Here is a 19,554-nt window from a genome sequence, read left to right as displayed (position 1 = left end):
CTTGCTTTTTTCTGAATCTGAGTTTTTAATTTTTTGGACCGACCATTTGAAACTTTTAAAGGGACTTTGTATTCGTGTAGGTTTAAGTTTTTTGTTCCCACCATTGAAAATGGGGCGGAACTTTGTATTCGCTCTAGTTTTTTTCTTTTTTTTTGTTTTCCATGCAAAATCAGGTACCACAAATAATCATTGGAATGGGTCGAGTGATATATCATATTGAAACCCTTTCAATCATTTCTTGAGCGACATTAAAAAATTCCAAAAATTCTCCCCGGTGTTGAGAAAAACTGGTTTAAAATGTTTGAGTTTTAGTCCAATTTCGAGCGAGTAAAGCGATCGAGTTACCTTCGTTATAGATAAATATTGGCCATTGAGTCTAAAAAAACTTGATTTCACTAAAAAAGGAAACCAGTTTGGAATCTTCATCAAGAGCTTTTTCGGTCATAAAAATTCTCTCAAATTTAAATTTTAGTTGAAAAATTTAGGAACAATTTTAAAGAAATTTTTTGAATTTTTTTTTCATTTTGCGATTGTTTGTTTGAAGGCAATTGTAGTATTTAACGCATAATTCACTAACTATCTACCCGTTTGTTTGGTACTATAATTACACCACGAAGAAAAAACGACGCTAATTGGAAGATTAAAAAAATGTAGTTTTGTACGAATGTCATCGGAACAGTCTGTGGTACTTGGTCAGACATCGGCTATCCTTGTTTCTTTTTGGATTTGTTTACTTACCCCTTTGTAGTCGGAATGCTATCGGAGTTTTTTGCTATTTCCACATTAACAAGTTATCTTTGTTAAGTTTTAATTTAACTTCTATTTAACAGTCAGAAACCAGGATTATGACAAGTTCAAGAAAGGTTTGTATTGAACACAAATTTCTCAAACCAAGTCTCAATTCCCTTCTCACTTCCTTGCATAAGAGTGTATAATAATGCAATTCAAAGACATGCATATGCAGCATAATCAGGGCTCGATATATATTTTAACTATTTCAGCAGCGAATATTTTCGTTGGTAATTTTGTATGCTTCACTAGTTGATGAGATACAGATTTACACTTTTTTAGAAGCGAAGGATAAGGCGTGAAAACAACATCACGCAGGCAATCTCTTTACTAAGCATCACCATAGGCGCGCGAAATCTTTATATTGAAGTGTATATTGAACCCTTGTGTTGCTTTTTGACAAGATTGGCAAGATATCAACGGAAATATATTAGGACTAATTTGTATCTGAATTCGTCGGTTATAATGACAATTGGTTTTTTTAGCCCTGGAGCAGATGCGTAAGCGTGGCCGGGGGACCAAACAGATGAAGGAGGCAGTGTTCGAGTCTGCAGTGAGGCAAGTGGTGCTGGAGGAGAGAGCCAACAACCTCCGATGGTAAGAAAAAGCTAAAGCTATTCCTAAGGAACTAAAGTTTGAAATGAGTCCTAGGGTCTGTTTTAGGGTCTGTACACATATCGCTCCTTTTAACTTTGGTGGCACATTTCAACCCTCACACACTTCGTCCTTAAAGTTTCTCAAACACAAAGCCCCCTAATAAATGTGGGGCGAAATGTGCGACTACATGTAAGACTGGCTTAGCGTGTCATATTCCAGTTTGAGTATCAATAAACGGATCTTATTATTGATAATATACTTTAAATTGCCTGGAACATATTATCTTTTTACTGACGAGTTTGAGCGAAACTTTAGGAAATGATTTGTTTCGTGTATTTTGCAGGCAGAATCAGCTGGGCTCTCAGCCGATGTCAAAGAAGGCGAGAGAGATTGTCCTGGAAGACAGGAAACAGGCACTTGTCATCTACCATGTGAGAGTTCATTTTTGTTATGACGAGTGGACATCTTCAAGATGAACGGACAGCAAATTTTCCAATGTTCTCTTGAACTATAGTAATGTTCATGTTATATAAATAGACAAAACTTGAAATCCTGACTTTCATTTTAACTAGATAGTACTCGCCCCATATGACTCAGTCCTCCATAATACTTAATTTCGCTCTAAGTTTTATAAAACGATGACCTAATTTGGTCTTGAAACATTTTCCCGACCTTCTTGCGCAGAGCCTTAGTGAAATATCCTCTCAACCCGTTTTTGAAGTGTTTCTTTTCTGTTTTAGAACGAAACACGCCTGCAGCCGATCGCAGATGAGGAATTTGAGCGGGAGAAAACCAAACTGCTCACACGTCGAACATTTCGACTTGCCACCGACGTATGGACATTATTAGAAGTTCTTGAAGTTTTTAAATAAGTACTTTTCAAAGGCTTAAAAAATCCGGTTTTTCGATACAGGTGCCTCCGGAACAAGCAATGTTTGACCACTACAAAAACAACTTGTTTGCCAAGCGGCACTTTGCAAAGGAACGGTTCAAAATGGTTGTTAGAAAGGTAAGATCCAGTTTGGGATTCAAGGTTCTGAAACAATTGTTTTGAAAATTGCACGTACACAGGAAACTTGTCAATTTTAGGCAATGATCCAGTACAGATGTAACAAACGAGTCGTCAAAACGAGGCAACTCATCACTGACTACAAAGCGGGTCTAATCGGAAAGGTCAAGCAGGGTTAGTGCGAAAATAAGCTTCTAAAATCATCTTGGTAAAAATGTGTCAGTAAAATATGCTCCACAAGTGAAAATACGATCAAAATTGATTTTCAAAAGTTTTTTTTTTCAATAGAAAATATCGAGTTTGATTCTACTTCATAAAGAGGTGATTTATTCAGTTTTGTTTCTGAATCTGGTTGAAACAAAGCATTGAATGTTACAATGATGCTTACAATTCATCGTTATCGTCTGAAGCTGATGATTTTTTTTTTGTTCCAGTTAGTTTTTTCGATGAGATAGGAGACCATGAGCTGGATGATTATGACTTGCGGATGGAGGCCCAGAAGGTGGAGAAGTTCCAGTTCCCAGTGTACGAGAAGCCAGGCCATAAAGACGACATGGTGCGACAATATCTCTTGCCAACATAGAAATTTATTGTTCTTGAAAGATTATATAAATGTTTTATATGAGATAAAGATCTTCAAAATCTATTTTTTTGAAATGTTCCCGAAAGTAATATTGATAGTTTTGTTTGACAAAACCTAATTTAGAATTTTGAAGTTCTATTTAATAATGAGCAATCTGTTCTCTAAGCTTTAGAAACAAAAATTTGAATGTTGCGATATGTGCATCTTTTCTTCTGACTGTACTAATGGCTCACTTCTCCTTTTATATTTCATGTAGGCGCCAGATGCCATTGGCCGAGTGCCAGTTAAGGCGACACAAGTGACGTTCAGAAGGAAGACGCCAGTGTTTGAGCTGAGTGTCGGGAGACACTACAGCATGATGGGCTACTCCCCCTTCAGTATCCATGAACACAGGAGTGGATATGTGAGGCCAGGGCTGCCTCGACAGCTCCGATCAGATGCTCAGGTATATTTTTGGACCAAGTAATCCAAATGATTCTGTATAGATCTTCAGATCTCCGCATTTTGGACGTTAATGTCAGTCAAAATTTCGCAATGTTAGAGTTGAACGTTCATTTGTTAGGCCTCAAGAGCATATTTTCTCTAGAGAGCTTCACATTCGAAATAGGCGCGTCTAAAAAATTTATTTGCCTATAAAAAAAGCATCACGATCTTTTCTCCCAAAGTTTGAAGAGCAATCATCTTTATCTGTTTTTAATGCCAGTAATGATATCAATTAAAAGAAATCTGTCAACGAATAAAACTAGAATCATTTTAAACAGCTAATGATTTGAAAACATGTGAACAGTGCTAAATCAAACTGCATTAATGCCGATTCAGCTAATAGCCAAGGTATAGTTATTGAATCTATTCTGCTCTTTTTTAAAACGATTTCGAATAAAATAAACGATTTCATTGTCTACAAAATGAATAAAAGGGTATCCAAGAGCTGGGTATGTGGCACCTATTTCTGCAATAACAGATAACTATTTGTTCTTAAAAGATTCACAAACTCCCTTCTTTCTTGTCTAATCATTGTAGATCTTGACGTTTTCGGCTGAGTTTCCGCATTCGTTAGTTATAATTCTCTTGTAATTTGAGTTCCAAAGATTTTTTTCTAAGTCAATTGCAACGCCAATTTTCAAAGTTATTGTGTTTAAAAAAAAAAGCAAAGCATTTCTTTTTCCTAATTTTTATCATTGAATTTTTTTGCTGTTACAACTTTCAAAAAAGGGAAAGAAACTGCGGTCGTGATTGATATTTCAGAAAAATAGTATGGTTTGCGATTAGCAAGCGTTATAAAATCGGACATATACTTTTTTCAAGGGAAAAAAACTTGTTTAATTTCATCTCTGAATCGTTTTGCAAATCTGTATTTTCGTCTAACACCAGTGGCCTCATGTTGCGTCTTCGCTGAGCGCAAAAAAATCTGTGTGTGTCTTTTGAGGACTTTTTTGGTATATTACAATTTGAGCTTATTTAAGCATAAACCATGTAATGACATACGCTGCTGCTAAAATTTTGATATGGCCCTGTTTGAGTATGGTCCTATTTAGTGTATGGTCCTGTTTGAAAAAAAAACATCTGTTTTAAAGGTGCATGGGATTTGTTTTTTTTTTTTTTTTTGCGACGCTTTGGAAATTTTGTTACCCTTTCGCAGAAATTTGAATTGTTCTCAAAAACTACTTTACCAATTTTCCGGAAAAAATGACACCAAAGTAATAATCAGCTGCTCTTGTATGTGCCTGCATATTTCGCTAGTCTCTTTCATTTTACCTCATCTTCTAAGGCCTTCGAAAGTTTGTTTCATTAGGGGGAATTTTGGCCTACTTCTTCTGAAAATTTTCATTTTCTCACATTTTAAATGCACAAATCTCAGATGAATTTTTCAATCAAAAGAACAAATTATGGAGATCTCCCCTTCTCAAGCGGCTATTCTCTAAATTTGTTGGAAAAAGTTATGACCTCAAACAAGCCCATTTTTTGAAATTTTGGTTAATTTTTTTTAAATTTTTTGATTTTTATCAAAAACTACCCTGCTGAATCGGAGATTAAGGGTTCAAATGAAAGAAATAAAGCAGTTACGCGAATCTTACTTGCGCAAGCGGCTATGCCCTGCGTTTTGCAAAAAAAAATTATGGCCTTAGAAAATGTCAAATTTATTGAAATTTTACACGTTTTTTGGAAAGTTATTCTTTTTCAAAACTAACCTGCTGATTCTGAACTTGATAGTTCAATGAAACCAACATAGTGCTTAGAATTTCTCTGCGTAATCTGCTTTGCCCTGTTTTTTTGTAGAAAACTGATATGGACTTCGGAAAAATTTCTCTTGAAATTTTTACAGTTTTTTCTAGAAATTTTTTCACATTTCTCGAAAACTGCTAACTGAATCTGATATTAAATGTTAAATGTTCAATCTAAAAACTCAGGGTGCGGAAATCATCAAAGTAAAAAGTAGTCTTAAAAACAGAGGGTACTTCCTTGCTTTAGTAGAGAAAAATTTATAAATTTAGGAAAAGTTAAGTTTTTGATTTTTTGATCGATTTTGGAATCTTTTTCAGTTTTTTCGAAAACTACCCAGCCAAATAAATCTGAGATGAAGACTTCAATTGAAAGAGCGAGTAGTAGTTTTTTTTAATCTTTGGTCATTCCCCTACTTAATCATAGAAACACTAGGGTTTAGCGTAAAGCCCACTTTTTTGAAATTTTCAAAATTATGCATTTCTGTATTGATTGATTGATTAATACAGAAATGCATAATTTTGAATCAATACAGAAATGCATAATCAAGAAGTCGAATAATCAAATCCGGAACATTTGATTAGTTTTTTTTGGTCGAGTTTTTGCTGCATAATCTTGCAATTGGATAGAAACTGTAGCTGCTTTATTGGTGTCTAATGTTAGTAAAATTACAAATGGTCGTGGAGCAGATGTGAGAACGTGTTACACCTAGTCTTAATAAAAAAAAATTTTTAAGGTGTATTTTTAATCTCTTCCTTATTTCACTTTGTTTTGCCTGCTCAGAGCTTTTGTGCATTTTTCTCGCTTGTGTTTGTCAAGCGCAGCTTCGCCTCTGTGTTTCAAATCGCTCCGCTTTGCGTGTTTTTGGAAAAAAATGGTTGCAAATTTTCGTGGAAAACAGTTCTGAAATGTCTGCTATTCAGGCTCAAATCTAGCTAAAAGTGGAAAAAAATTGCTCATTTTTGGTTTCCACGATGGCTTGGTCACGCATGCAAGCTAGCGAATAGTGATGTATTGCGAATTTACATTTTTCTAAGCCAACTCGCGTAAAACAGTTTTGCTCATTTTGTTCTCTGTGTTTTTTTGTTCACGTTTGCTGCATAGCATTAGTAATTTAATAGCATTTGTTCGATTTGGCACTTTTTTGATGACTAGTCTTTACAAATTACAAAGTTCAAATAGTCATTCAGGAGATAGGGGCGGCAGTTTGATTTCGGCATATTTATATTTCAAAGTTTTGTTTCCGATTTTCTTTTTTTCTTCGGTTTTTTGGAGCTAATGTTTGCTATTTGTTCGCCTGTGTTCGCTAAGTGCAACTTCGCCTCTTGTGCTTCAATTTCTTTTTTTTTGAAAAAATTGTTTAATATAAAAAAAATTTGAAATGATATTTCTAGCCAGAAGAATATTTTCAGCTAGTACAGCTCCGCGTGGTGTTGTTTATTATTTGCTCTGATATAATTCCAGGATGAAATAGTGAAAGTGCCGCTTCCTCTTGACGTGATCCAATCAGGTGGCATTCAAGACACAGCCACCCTGCATCGGGGAGACTCTCGCACCTTCACTGCAGGAGGGGATACAGTTACTACAAGTGCCTTACTTGTGAACAACGAGGAGATCAAACCTGTGAACAACTGTGTGGTAGAGTCTAGGAGTCTGACAACTCTGCAACCTCCCCCTCTACTCGCAAAGCCACCCGAGTATCACCCGCTTCATATTTTCGTGAGTGGTTTTTGTTTACCATGAGTGTTTCGGCTCTAAAAACTTGAGTTCTTTTGGCCCGAAGAAACAAATTTTCAAACTTGCTTTGCAATTTCATTTATGATGGTCTATTGCAAACTGAATGGTCAAGTTCGTAGAAGGCTGCATTGATCAATGAGCTCTGCTTAATTAGGGAAGATCTTAATTTTTTTAAATAATTTGCCTTACAAAACAAATTAATTAATTTTCAGAATATAGCCCGGAAAAAGTGGAACTCGTTTGGGTATCAAACCACCAATCCTGTGCGCTAGAAACTCTCTAAAATGATTACTTTCATACTTTTTGATTCCATAACTGTGATTTTAGATTGAACTTCGTTAAAAAAAATGCATAATGCAGGGTTGCGCGAGCGGTTCTATAGGTTGTAAACGTTGGAATTGAACCAACAATCTTCAGATTAGCAGTCTAAGGCTTTACCAGTTAAGCAAGTTATACGAAGTAACCGCTGTGCTAAGCCTGCCATCCACCAGAATACAATAGTCTATTCTATAAGAATTCAGCTCGAGATACGGTATTAAATTTATTTTTATCAATGTATTAATACATGTTTAATGCCACCGCCGGTATGCATTTATTTTTGTTGATGTGGTTGATGGTATATACAAAAAGAGATACAATTTTCAATTGAGCAGAAAATGTACCTTTGAGAGAATTAATTCCAGTACTTGTACCAAACTATATAAAATGTGATGTTTCCGAGTGTTTTTTATAACTCTACAGTAATCACCAAAATTAAGGGTAGAAACCTACCTTCTAAAAATTGAGCTACGATGGGAGAGAATAGTTATTTTCAGGCTCAACAAAAACAAAAAGGGACAATTTTAGCTGAGTTTTGTCGATGAAGTGGAAGAAAATGTAATTGTGTGAGAGTGTGTTTTAGAATCCTATGCCGGGAATGATGACATTCTATCATCCGATCGCATATTCAGAAGTAGACCCAGACTTCCATCTATGTCCAGTGCCCAGGTAATCTCTCAACTTGCATATGTTACGATAGCCTCCAAAAATTGATTTTTGAAATTGGGAACAATATAATTTGAGAGTTTGAACACTTTACAGTTGCTTTTTTCCTTTATCTCATTGTTATATTTTACAAACAATGTGGAACCCAAGATTCAATTCAACTTCTGTTTTTATGCCAGGTACACGATGCCAGTGTCACGTGACGGACCAGACAGTACCTCGATGCACGTGACCAACCCCCACATGTCGACGCAGAAGAAGTATGTGGATGAGGAGGATGTGATCAGGGGGGTGATGTTGTGGAAGAAGTATCCCAGCCAGAGTCTCATTTCACTCGAAGCCACAACCACCCTGGCCAACATATACGCACCTAGACTGTGAGTGTGTCTGTTAAACTATTTTTGGTTCAAGTTAACATCCTCCCCCAAAACCTCTCTTTCAAAGGGGGAATGTGTTAACTGAGGTGCGCTCCTCACATTTACAATATATAAGCTTAAAATGTGCCTGTAGAAAACTTTTAGGATCGGTTAGCTCAAAATAAATGACGTAAAAGAGTACCAAGTGGTAAACTTTGGGTAGCGAAAGAGTCATTTTTTTAGCTTGGGATTCCTATCATTCGTTATCGAGTTTTGGATTTTTGTCGTTTCTAGTCTTCACTTTTTCTCTTTCAGGACTGACCCCTTCTGTGCTGACGTCATTCCTCTGGAGGGACCTCAGGCGTTGTCTGGACTATCCAAGGAAGACGAACAACTTATATCCGACGAACAGTTAGAACTGTATATTTAACTTAATTTTTCTCTTAAAATCAACAAAAAAGATTGAGGTGAAAATCAGCAGTGTCATTCATATCGAAGCAATCATTCAATTTGAAACACAGTTAAGAAGTCGTTTTTTGGTTGCAATGCAATTAAGTATTAAGAGGCAATAACATATACAACTTTTGTTCTTAAAATTTGTTTTTGCTGTTTTTCTAACTTTTCAATGTTAATCTTCAAAATAAAGCATAAAGATGAGAATGAATTCCTATTTAGGGATGTTCACAATGTGTTGACACCTGAGTCAGTGCTGGACCAATTCCACATTCCTCCAGAGTTCACGGAAAAGTAAGTACTTCACCGAGTGGCTTTGATCGACGATTCATTATGACACAGCAGTCTGAGTCAAAGCATCTTTGCAAACATTTTGTGTTTTGTGACCATTTTGTTGCAACCATTTTGAACTGTTGAAAAATTTTGTTGCAACCATTTTGTGTTTTGTGACCATTTTTTCTTCACCTCAAAATTCGAAAGTTGAAAGTACCTTTGAATAAAGACCTAATTTTTTGAAACTGCGAATTGCGAAATTTTTAAATGGCGAATTAATGAGGAAAATTGTTGGTTGCTTTGAGGTTTATCATTTTTCTATTTTTGGATCGTTATAAATAGTAATATGAAATTTTAATCCTTACTAAAATGGAAAATGAAGGTTTTGTGATTTTAATCTTATTCTCAGAGACGCGTCCATCCTGTCGGGATCTAAGCTGCCCACAACACACCACAACTTGACCTCTAGAGGTCAACCTAGCAGGTACTTGAGGGAGGCGGAGCTGGAGAAGTACATGCAACAGAGTGGGGGAGGGGTCAGACTCGGCACGAAGATAGACGAGAAACTTGACAAATACAGAACCCTGTGTCCATCCAACCCAGAACTTATTCTAAAATAAATCAACTCCCCCTTCAAAATGTAATTCGTCCATGCTTAGCCGCGTTCTCTCACCCAGCTGAGCTGAGAAGAGAACTGAATAATGAATTCTAATTTGTAATTGATATTCGAATAGAGTCTATAAATATTTGAGTTAATTAAAATACCATCAAACTTTTCAAAAAAATACGAGTGTACAAATACTTCTCAGTAATGTTTTTACGGCTGGGTTTTTACGGCTTCGTTTTTTCGTTCCAGCAAGAGTAGATTTTTCATAAAGGCTCGCTTTGCATCAGATTTTTTTTCGGAATTCATGCTGTAGCATACATAAAGCTCATACAATACATAGCTTCGCAAGGGCACAATGTTCCGACCTTAACAAGGGTTACGAGACATAAATTTTTTTTTCATTTGTGAACACCAAGTGAATTTTGAACAAAGTAATAGATTAGTTTGAAACTTATTACATATAACGCTCAAATTTTTAAACAGTTGCCTTTAAACAATCATGTTCGTGAGTAAAAAAGTAAAATCACGTCAGAGTTTTTTGCGCAATTTGCACTCTTATCATAACAGAGCGTAGTTTTTTCGACTTTCGAAAGTTGTTTTTATTGTTTCATTGGTGAACACGTGGCAACATTCAATAGGAACAAAATTCATTAACTATCGTTAGAAATTATACTTGCAAACAAAACTTCTGAGTTACTGATGTTTTGAAGGGTATGCTTATATTAAACACCAAACAATGTCAAAAAACTGCCTTTTCTGGCGACCAGCACAAACTAGTTACAATGGACGTGTGCATAGTGACTTCCTTGAGATCGTTCAAGAGCATTGCCACTTGCCCGAGCCAGATGACATCGAAAAATTTAAGTTCAGAAAAACACTTAAAGATCGAGAAACAGCTTCTGATGTAACACCACGACAGACTATTTTTGCAACCCAGCATGATGTGAACTGAAGAACAGCAGTCTAATTACCAAGTTACTCTGCTAATCAGCAAGCTGTAAATAGAGCAAGCTCTGCTACCCGACAAAAAGTCTGCTATCAGCAAGCTCTGCTACCCGACGAAAGAAAAAATACTTTTTGTCGCCTCCTCAGTGTTCTAAAACTTGAGTCCCCAAAACGCGTTAGAAAAGGTTTTGAAATTATCTGAATTTGTTTGTCGCCTCCTCAGTGTTCCAAAAGTGGAGTCCCCAAAATGCGTTAAAAATTATTTTCAAATGATTTGTAGCTGTGCGGAATTCAGTAATAGTTACTCAGCATTGCGCTTAAAATCTTCTTTTTTCATTTAGTTCAAAACGTCTGGCGACATGTCCAGTCGTCAGGCAATACTCACAACTACAACAAAGACCCTAAATTTTGCGGCCTTATTCTATTGCTTTTCGCAACAGCATTTCTGCCCTTAGAGGACGTCCCCGCTGCGTTTTTTCAAAGCATGGCATGTAAAGAATGTCAACCGATATACAACTGTTTTGAGAGGACACATATACTGGTAGGCTGACTTCTCAAGGACGACAGAAGCCCAGATTTAATATAGAGCAATTGAGTGCCATCAAAGAATAAAACACAACCTTTCCCGCCCCAGCAACCCCGTAGAAGTTTGGAGCAGTCAATTTGTGAAAGTAGTCAACAGTAAGCACCCTTCATTTCCAAAAATCATTGAGAAGTTCAAGGACGAAAATAAAGAATGCAAAATAATTTTTAGAAAAATTGTGCGCAGGGAAAAAAGTAATCAGACCTAAAAAATTTCACTATCAAAAACTCAACTAAACTTAAGCGCCATGATTAAGCCATCAACCCAACAATATCATTGGATTTTTGAAAGTTTGTAATTATAATATTAAATCATAATCAGAAGTTTCTTTTGTTTTCAATTTTCAAGTTTATTCCACATTGCAAAGCAATAAAAAATTCAAAGTTCAACTTTCTTCCTTGATTATTCAATACTGATCTAGAGTCGAGTTGAAACCGGCAAAAATGATACATACAAGGTGTTTATTTTCTTCTCCCCATTGCACAAATCTCTGAGGTTGAACCATTTGTTGTACCCTAGATATACCGTTATCATATTCACCAAAACTTCAACTTTTATTGGAAAATTGGAAAATTTTACTTGCCGCCGAGGATTCGACCTTTTGATCTCAAGAATTTACGCGTTAACCATTATACGTTGAAGCTTTTGATTTTGATCTGATTTTTTGTTCGATCTCAAGTCTAACGCTTTAACATCAATACTTTGAATCTTGTAATTTTAATCTGATTGATTGTTCAATATTTGGTTCTTTGATCTTTAATTACGTTCATGTTTGATTTTTCAAAGCGTAAATCAACTCTGTCGGCTCCAAAAACCAAGGTAGAAAAAATTCAACTGTTTTTGGACTGTTTTGTATGGGACTGTTTTTTTTATTCCATTACTGTACTTTTTATATCAGTTCAATTGACAACAAAAACTACAACCGTATCACAATTTTTGCAGAGTAAATATTAGATGGGATTTTTTTTACATCAAATTTGTTGGAAATTGATCTAGATTTTGAACCAGTTATCAATTTTTTATTACTGATATTATTATAAAAAACTATCAGTTCAATTCCGTCAACGGTTGGCATACATGTTTCTTTTAATAACACACCCCATGGTACTCAGGTTCATGCAGCATAATTGAAGTAATCAAAACCTTCTCTGAAGCTGCTTTCAGAACCGGTTAAAATCCATAATAATGCCCTATAGTTGCTTTACGCAAGTTGTTTGCTGTAGAGATTGCTCTGCTTAGAAATTGCAGCTACTTGTTCGATCAGTCATCTTTTGTTGTGAGTGGCCACAGTACCCCCCGGTTGAGTTTTTCAAATTTTGCAGTGAGTTTTTTTAATGATCCACAAAAAAAAATTAATTAAAAAAAAACAATTAATTGATCTTCGGAATGGTTCCATATAAAAGCAGTGATATCTATAACTTAAAATCAAAATATTTAAAATTAGAAAGTTTAAATTAGGTTTGAAAATGAGTTCAGTATGTTTTCATTCAGTTATTTCATTCCAAGATCAATCAAGTATTTATAAAATTTCAGTCTTTAATATTGATATTGTACAAATCAACTGTCAGAAAAATATTCGCTTTGCCCTGATTTCAAAAAAGAGCGTAAAACTAATTCTTGTGAAGGTTTTTGTTCACGCAGTAGCTTTTTAACTAAGCGTTTTTGCCATCTAAAATATATTTTTGTCCAGTGTTTAAATGTAGAGAAAGTTCAAGTGTAGAAAAAATTTAGGTACGTTCAAATGTACCTCGAATCAGTTTTTGTGAAATTATGGACGTTTGAAAGTCGCTAATTTTTCCAGCTTGGACGCTAATAGCCAGTGCCGTGTTTGAAGTCAGTGTTCTTACTTGCTAATTGTTCTGCGTCTGCTAAAGGAGTCTGAGTCTGCAATTCATTTATTTGAAATCTCTTGATATCCATTTATCCATTTATTTGAAATCTAATTTGAGATCAGAGTAAAATTTTGAAAAAACAACATTTTGAAAATAGTTTTGAGTTCGAAGATAAAAGGTTGTCACTTTAAAATCGAAAAACTGGGAATTGTATCTTGAAAAAGTATTCAAAGTAAAGATTAAAAACTGAATTGATTCCATTTATTTCAATCAAACTAGCCAAATGACCATATTTTAGTTTAACAGAACAGCTCTGAAATACATTTGTGCAAAAGTCGAACAATAACATTGCTTTCAAATTTGCCGGAGAAACCCATTTTTTATTATAATAGAATAAGTGTTATTAGTTTTTCCTCGTAACATTGGGGAAAACGAAGAATGTTTTAAATAGAGAAACACATGAATTGTGACAGAAGCGTAGCAAAAAATGCAACTGCAAGGGCAGCAGTAATTATGTGTATATCTCAAGCCGCTCAAGAGATAGTTTTTACATTGATTATTATTTAAAACTCATCAAATCTCTCAACTGTAACATACTGGGATCAACTTTCAATCAATTGGCACTAGCATACAACAAAACTACTAAAAACTATTTTCAAAGCTTTTTTGAACTCAACTTCACGAAAATACTCCAGGGACGCTTTGAGTAAAATACATTGACTTATGGCTGGCCAAAGGCATGAAAAATAATTATCTTTGTTAAAATTGCTTTTTGTTCCGACTTTCGATACGAAAGTAACGGAATATTTGTGCTCGGGTGGGTTTTTTTTTCTTCAGACAAATTTCGACTTTTTAACCAGCCATTTTTGACGGATTTTTTTTATATCATTTAAAAGGTATTGTTGTCCTGAGCTTAAAATAAAAAAAGATATTTCACCTGTGATTAATTTTCGTAAAGTTATGGGGGTTTAAAGATTGGCGTTTTGGTCAATTTGGGACAATTAACGCGCGATATATTTCGCGCTATTAACGCGTAAGCGTAGATTTAATCGTCTTAGAAATCGTTCGAAATTGGTTGAAAAAAGCTTATTTGCCAGAATTGATTTGTTACTGGAAGCTAAATTTATCACTTTGTACTTTATATGGCGTGTGGGGTGATGAGTTTCACAAAAAATCGCAAATTTTTTAAACAAATTTTCTTTCATTTTTTTATATTTAATTTTTTCATCATATTTCTGCTTCATAGACTCTAAAAGGCAGTCGGAACATTCAGGGCTTCGCCCTGATATGAGCAGTCTTGTCTTGATTTAAAATTCGGCTTTTTTCATCATATTACAATTTATTGCTCGCTTTACTTACTCGAAATTAGACTCATTTAAAAAGGACAAGAGATTCATGAAGAAAAGTTACTCGGATTGTTCGAATCGCGACTACAAGCGCTTCAATCGAAAATATCACTCCGCCCGTTCTAGTTTTTGTGGTTCCTATTTTTGTTTGGAAAAATTTCGATAGAAAGAAATCAAAAACACACTCGAAGACATTGCTCTTCCCCTTTTCAGTGGTTGACGAAACAAAAATTTCATTCTTCCAGCAATTTCGAAACAAAATTGAGCTAATACATAGCCTTAAATAAAATTTGACAAAATTCTAGGCAGCTTACGTGATTTTGGTTCCCTCTTTCGAAGAAAACTGAATATTTATGCTCGGTGTAATTTTTTTTCGTTCAGTCAATTTTCGTCGATATAAATGACAATTATTTTTTGTAAAATCCTGGGGGTTTGAAATTTGCCAAATTGGCCGTGTTCTGAGCTAAATTATGTGCGTTTTGAAGAGTTTATACATAATTTTGAGAGCGTAACGCGAATTGATTATGCGGTGCAAATTATCCCGCGCAACAAAATCATTCGAAATTGAATTCAGGCTAGCTAATCGGTCGTATTAATTTAGTCGCATTGGCTTAAAATTTAGGGCTTTAAATGACAATAATCTTTGAGTGATTATGGTTATATTTCAGATGGAAGAACAAGGAAGCTGGATTGTGCGAAAAGGAAGATGTGAGTCCTTTAGAAACAAGGAACTCTTTATAAAATTTAATAACTAACTTTAAATTAATTCACTCACTAATTTTTTTTTAATTCAATTAGTTTTGTTTTTACAAAAGTTTTAAAGTTACTACAGATTTGTTGAAAATGAACGATTTCTGTATCTTTTTATATTGTCATACAATACTCATACATCATTGACAAATATATGGCTTGAAAATGAATTTTACTGCTCCAAGTAGTTTTTGTTTCATGTTAGTGAATGAAAATCTACTGCATTGAGAATTTTGTAGAGAAATAATAGCTGCAGCCTGCGTCGTTTCACGATATAGGGGCTCGGTCTGTTGTTTGGATTTTGACCTGGTGTGAGCTGTATCGTTTGGTTGATATGATTAGACTTATTGAGACGTAGAGATATACTCATTAAATTGGCAATACTAGCAAACATTTTGTCATGAGTTTTTGATCTTATTTCTATTTTGAATTTGCCAAATCTAAAAGGTTGAGGTCTTGTTCGAGACTCTTGGTTGCACTAGATGAATTTATGTCCGGGGTGGCTCTTTCATAGAGTAATTTCAGATAAGGTACACCGTCTGCATGTCTCGCTATCTTATTTTTGGTCGGATAGATTCATGCAACTTCTTAGTCTAATACCAATCTTAATCTTAATCTTACTCTTATATCTCCTAGTCTCAATAGAGCTAGTGTATACTGGTATTTGCGAGATGAGATATCAGGAACTGTTCTGACGGAGAACGACTGCTTGCTGAATTATATTTATTCTGTTCTGTTGCTGAAACTATGAATAGTTTCAGCTATACAATTTATAGTAAGTGTTAGTTATGAATCATGATTGGTTGGTTGGAAATGCTTTACAGAGATAGTTTGATCAATAATATAATTGGATATAAATACTAGTTTTAATTTGGTTCCATTCTAGTGAGCCTACTTGGTCTAACACTGATCCAAATTCACTAAATGTTGTCGATCCAAAGTTCGAGCCATCTTGATTGGAAGATACTTTATTTTGAAATTAAGTGCGACTGCGTTTGACCGCAGCTTGTTGTTTTCGGACAAACTAGACCAAAGCTGTCTAATATTTGACCGACTTGGACCAAATTTGCTTCATCTTGCGCGACTCGATTAAAAACAAAAGAATATGGGACCATATTTGTGCCCAAATGATGCAAGCGTGCTATTTATCAATCGACTCGAGCCGTGGAGACTCGTTCTGTTTTGAGCGACTTGTCCAAACCAAAATTGTTTTCAGTTTTTTTTTCGGGATCTACTTAACAGTCTCCCCCCTTCTATTGCATCTACTATAGAATCATCACCACAGTAAATAAAATTAGTAAATTCGCACAAGAGCGTTGTATGTAAATCCAAATTTTGCTGCATTCTGACTGGGCGAAAATTCGTTGCAAGTAATCTACTTAACAATCTCCCCTTTTAACAATTGTTTGTTTTAACAATTGGTTCTATTAAATTTTGTTATTAACTCAAACAAAATTGACCATGCTTTCATCAATTTGATCAAAACTTGTTTAAAACTTGGGCAACCGGACAAAAGTGAAAATAATTTTACTATATTTGATTGAGTTTTGCTTTTTTTCGACCGAGAAGACCAAAATTGCCTATATTTGACCGGATCGGACCAAATTGACAGAGTTTCGAGCGATCATATCTACGCAAAAATAAACTATTTTGGAACATGGCACATTCCAGCGTGCCATGTTTCAACCGATTCCACACAAACTCGTTGTTTGACCTACTGGTCCAAAGTAAAAACATTTTTAGTTGCATTTAAACGAAACGTGCATAGTTTTAACTGAACTCACGCAAAATTTTTTTACCAACCTCAATTGTTTCAAACTGTTTCAAACTTTACGACTGTTTCAATCAAATCAAGTAAAACCAAACTATGTTTGGTTGCGTTCGATTCAGGCTGACAATGTTTTGCTTAACTCGCCGAAAATATCTATACTTCGATCGACTCGAACCAATTTGGCTAGATTTAGAGCGACCGACTCCCCTAAAGCAAAAAAAAAACAATTGTTTGACACAAACATGCTATATTTTGAAGTTGGTACAAAACAATGATTAAAATTGTCTTGTACCAACCGAACCGACCAAAGCGAAATTAAGTACTGCTGCGCTTGTATCGATCCTGGTATGCTGCGACCTAGTCGACAGAAACGGCTTGATTTTAACCAGACACAGCCTGGCTCTGTTTAAACTCGAAACACATCGCTCCCGGATGGAAGTCTCGCTGTTAATTATTGCTTTTTCTGTAGTATCCCAGTGATTGCTATTTTCCAGCGCTGATTCATGTCAAATTCAAAGTTTTTTGCATTGCTAAACTTGTGATATTTCAGAGCTATTACTTAAGAAATTTAAACACATTCTAGTAGCTTTCAAATGAGAGTTTTAGTTGATAAGCTCTTTAGTTTGAGTTTGTCTAAGGCTTGATGACGCAGAGTTAGCATACATGTCTAAAAATCTGATGTTTGTGGGATCGAACACCTGTTAGGTAACTATTTTTGCTCATTTTGATAGGTTTTTTATCGCTGTTTCATCGCTGAAAACTAGCCAAATAAACGAATATTTATCGAAAAAATTTGCTGTTGTGGCAAGGAACATTGATTATTCATCGATGGCGACTGGTGTTTTTTTGTCATTTTTGAGTGAAAACTGCGAATTATTTTGTCTGATTAGCGAAACACAGCACACTCGAATTAAACAGTTCGAGGATGTTGTTGCTGCGGTCGGTTTGATTGGCGTTTTTTGTTGGAGTCTTCTGTAGTAACTGATTAAACTTTTTTTATCCCAACCGAATCGACCAAAGCAAGTTGGAGTCTTTTGCTGGAGTCTTTTATATATTTGGTGAAACACAGCACACTGGAATCAAACACTTTCTAAGATGTTTTTTTGCTGCGGTCGGTTTGATTGCAGTTATTAGATTTATATCTTTTTTCGTCTATTTGGTAAAAAGAATCGCAACGACACAAAATACGTTTTTAGTTTTGTTTTAGTCAGTTCAAACGTAGCGAGTTTGGGGTGAGTTGTTTACACGAGTGGAGCGTACTGTGATAGTGCAAGGCAAATTTTTCCGACTTAAGTCACAAATGATTTTTGGTGGCCTTTTTGAATCAGTAGGCTGCGTTAGAATTATAATACCATGCGGATTGACATTTACTTTTTAATAAATTTCAATAGTTGATGCTTTTTTATTTCATCAGTTTGGACCAATTAATCAACGCAAAATTAGTTTGATTAACTAGTTTCATGTGGCCAAACTGGTTCGAGTCGATCGAAGTTTAGATATTTTTGGCAAGTTGAGCAAAAAAAAACTTGCGCAAAACTGACTTCGACCTGAACAATTCGATTAAAACAGAACCTAAAACGATGTTGTCTCACAACACCAATTAAGGTTTCGACCGACTAGACTGCAAACACTTTGCTAGGTTTCAACCGAGTCAGCAAAAACTAGTTCTGCGTTGATTAATTGGTCCAGAGCTAAAGCAGAAACGGCTAAGTTCTGATCTTGTTAGTTAAAATGGCTATGTTTTTACATCTTGGCAAAAACTCGCTGTTTTTGAACGACCACAAAAAAATTTTCTATGGTTGGATCAACTTGTTCTAAAATTGGAACGTTTGTACCTATGCGACTCAAGCTGGCAATTTTTCTAGTGACTACAAAAGCTTCATGTTTTTGTTTGAACTGCGCTGATTTACTTGACTAATTTGTTCAAAAACTATTAGTATGTTCTCGCCAATTTGGCCCGAACTCACTTAATTTCGAATGGCCGGACAGAAAAAAATGTTCTGGACTATATTCCAGTCAAAAAAGTGACTTTTTGGTGACTTCTCAAAACTTTAATTGAATAAAAATTGCTATGGCGGGTTTTTTATCTAAGCTGATATTTTTTTGAACGACCAGACCAAAAAAAATAGTTTTTAACTGCCGTCGAATCGGAGAGCTTTTTTCGAACGTTTCGTTAAAAAAAGAACAAATTTTTGATTGTTTTCAGTTCAAGGGAGCCTCGTTTAGGCCAAACTGAAAAAATTGCAGAAAAATTTGGAGACATCACAAATCAATGTTATTAAATTTAAAATTCAAGATGCTTCATCTTCGATTTTGACATGGTTTGGATTTAAATTGAAGTTTCAAATTATTTTTTTATGGTTTTTTCGACACTTTGTTCCACTATGTTTGGGGTTTTTTTCCCGAGTTTCCACTTTTAAGAACGACTTGTTCCTTGTGTTGATTTGAGCTCGACTATTCGATATATTTACCCTTGCGATAAGCAAGAGTATTGCAATCGGGTGTTAGACTTTTTCCCGTAAATATCTTTGTTCTCAGGACTCATCTCCTGGAGTCTGGACTCCTTCATATGTTTTCCTTATTATAAATTCAAATTCAAGCAATCGTTCCAGCGCATCTGGCGTAGAGGTAACACTTCTGCTTGAGACGGCAAAGGGCTGTCTATCGAATCCGGAAGGAACCTTATTATTTGAAGTAATTTTGAGTTTACGTGTTTTTT

General features: G+C 35.2%; 2 protein-coding genes across 2 annotated transcripts in view; one reads left to right on the top strand and one right to left on the bottom strand.

Moving 5' to 3' along the window:
- LOC134839386 (cilia- and flagella-associated protein 221-like) overlaps positions 1 to 9,768 on the top strand; it is a 475,835-nt gene extending 466,067 nt beyond the window's left edge. The window contains exons 8-20 of the mRNA XM_063854921.1: positions 1,275 to 1,386; positions 1,730 to 1,817; positions 2,127 to 2,219; positions 2,300 to 2,395; positions 2,476 to 2,569; positions 2,830 to 2,951; positions 3,235 to 3,423; positions 6,663 to 6,917; positions 7,837 to 7,922; positions 8,099 to 8,296; positions 8,591 to 8,686; positions 8,951 to 9,022; positions 9,411 to 9,768. Coding sequence (XP_063710991.1) covers positions 1,275 to 1,386; positions 1,730 to 1,817; positions 2,127 to 2,219; positions 2,300 to 2,395; positions 2,476 to 2,569; positions 2,830 to 2,951; positions 3,235 to 3,423; positions 6,663 to 6,917; positions 7,837 to 7,922; positions 8,099 to 8,296; positions 8,591 to 8,686; positions 8,951 to 9,022; positions 9,411 to 9,621 — 1,712 coding nt within the window. The 3' untranslated portion in view covers positions 9,622 to 9,768. The remainder of the gene's footprint in view (positions 1 to 1,274; positions 1,387 to 1,729; positions 1,818 to 2,126; positions 2,220 to 2,299; positions 2,396 to 2,475; positions 2,570 to 2,829; positions 2,952 to 3,234; positions 3,424 to 6,662; positions 6,918 to 7,836; positions 7,923 to 8,098; positions 8,297 to 8,590; positions 8,687 to 8,950; positions 9,023 to 9,410) is intronic.
- Positions 1 to 19,554, bottom strand: part of LOC134839461 (uncharacterized) — a 595,847-nt gene that overhangs the window by 316,878 nt on the left and 259,415 nt on the right. The gene's annotated exons all lie outside the window — the stretch shown is intronic.

Source organism: Symsagittifera roscoffensis, chromosome 1 (genome assembly GCF_963678635.1).
Source record: "Symsagittifera roscoffensis chromosome 1, txSymRosc1.1, whole genome shotgun sequence".
Taxonomy (NCBI): domain Eukaryota; kingdom Metazoa; phylum Xenacoelomorpha; order Acoela; family Convolutidae; genus Symsagittifera; species Symsagittifera roscoffensis.
This window is presented reverse-complemented; position numbering and strand designations above follow the sequence as displayed.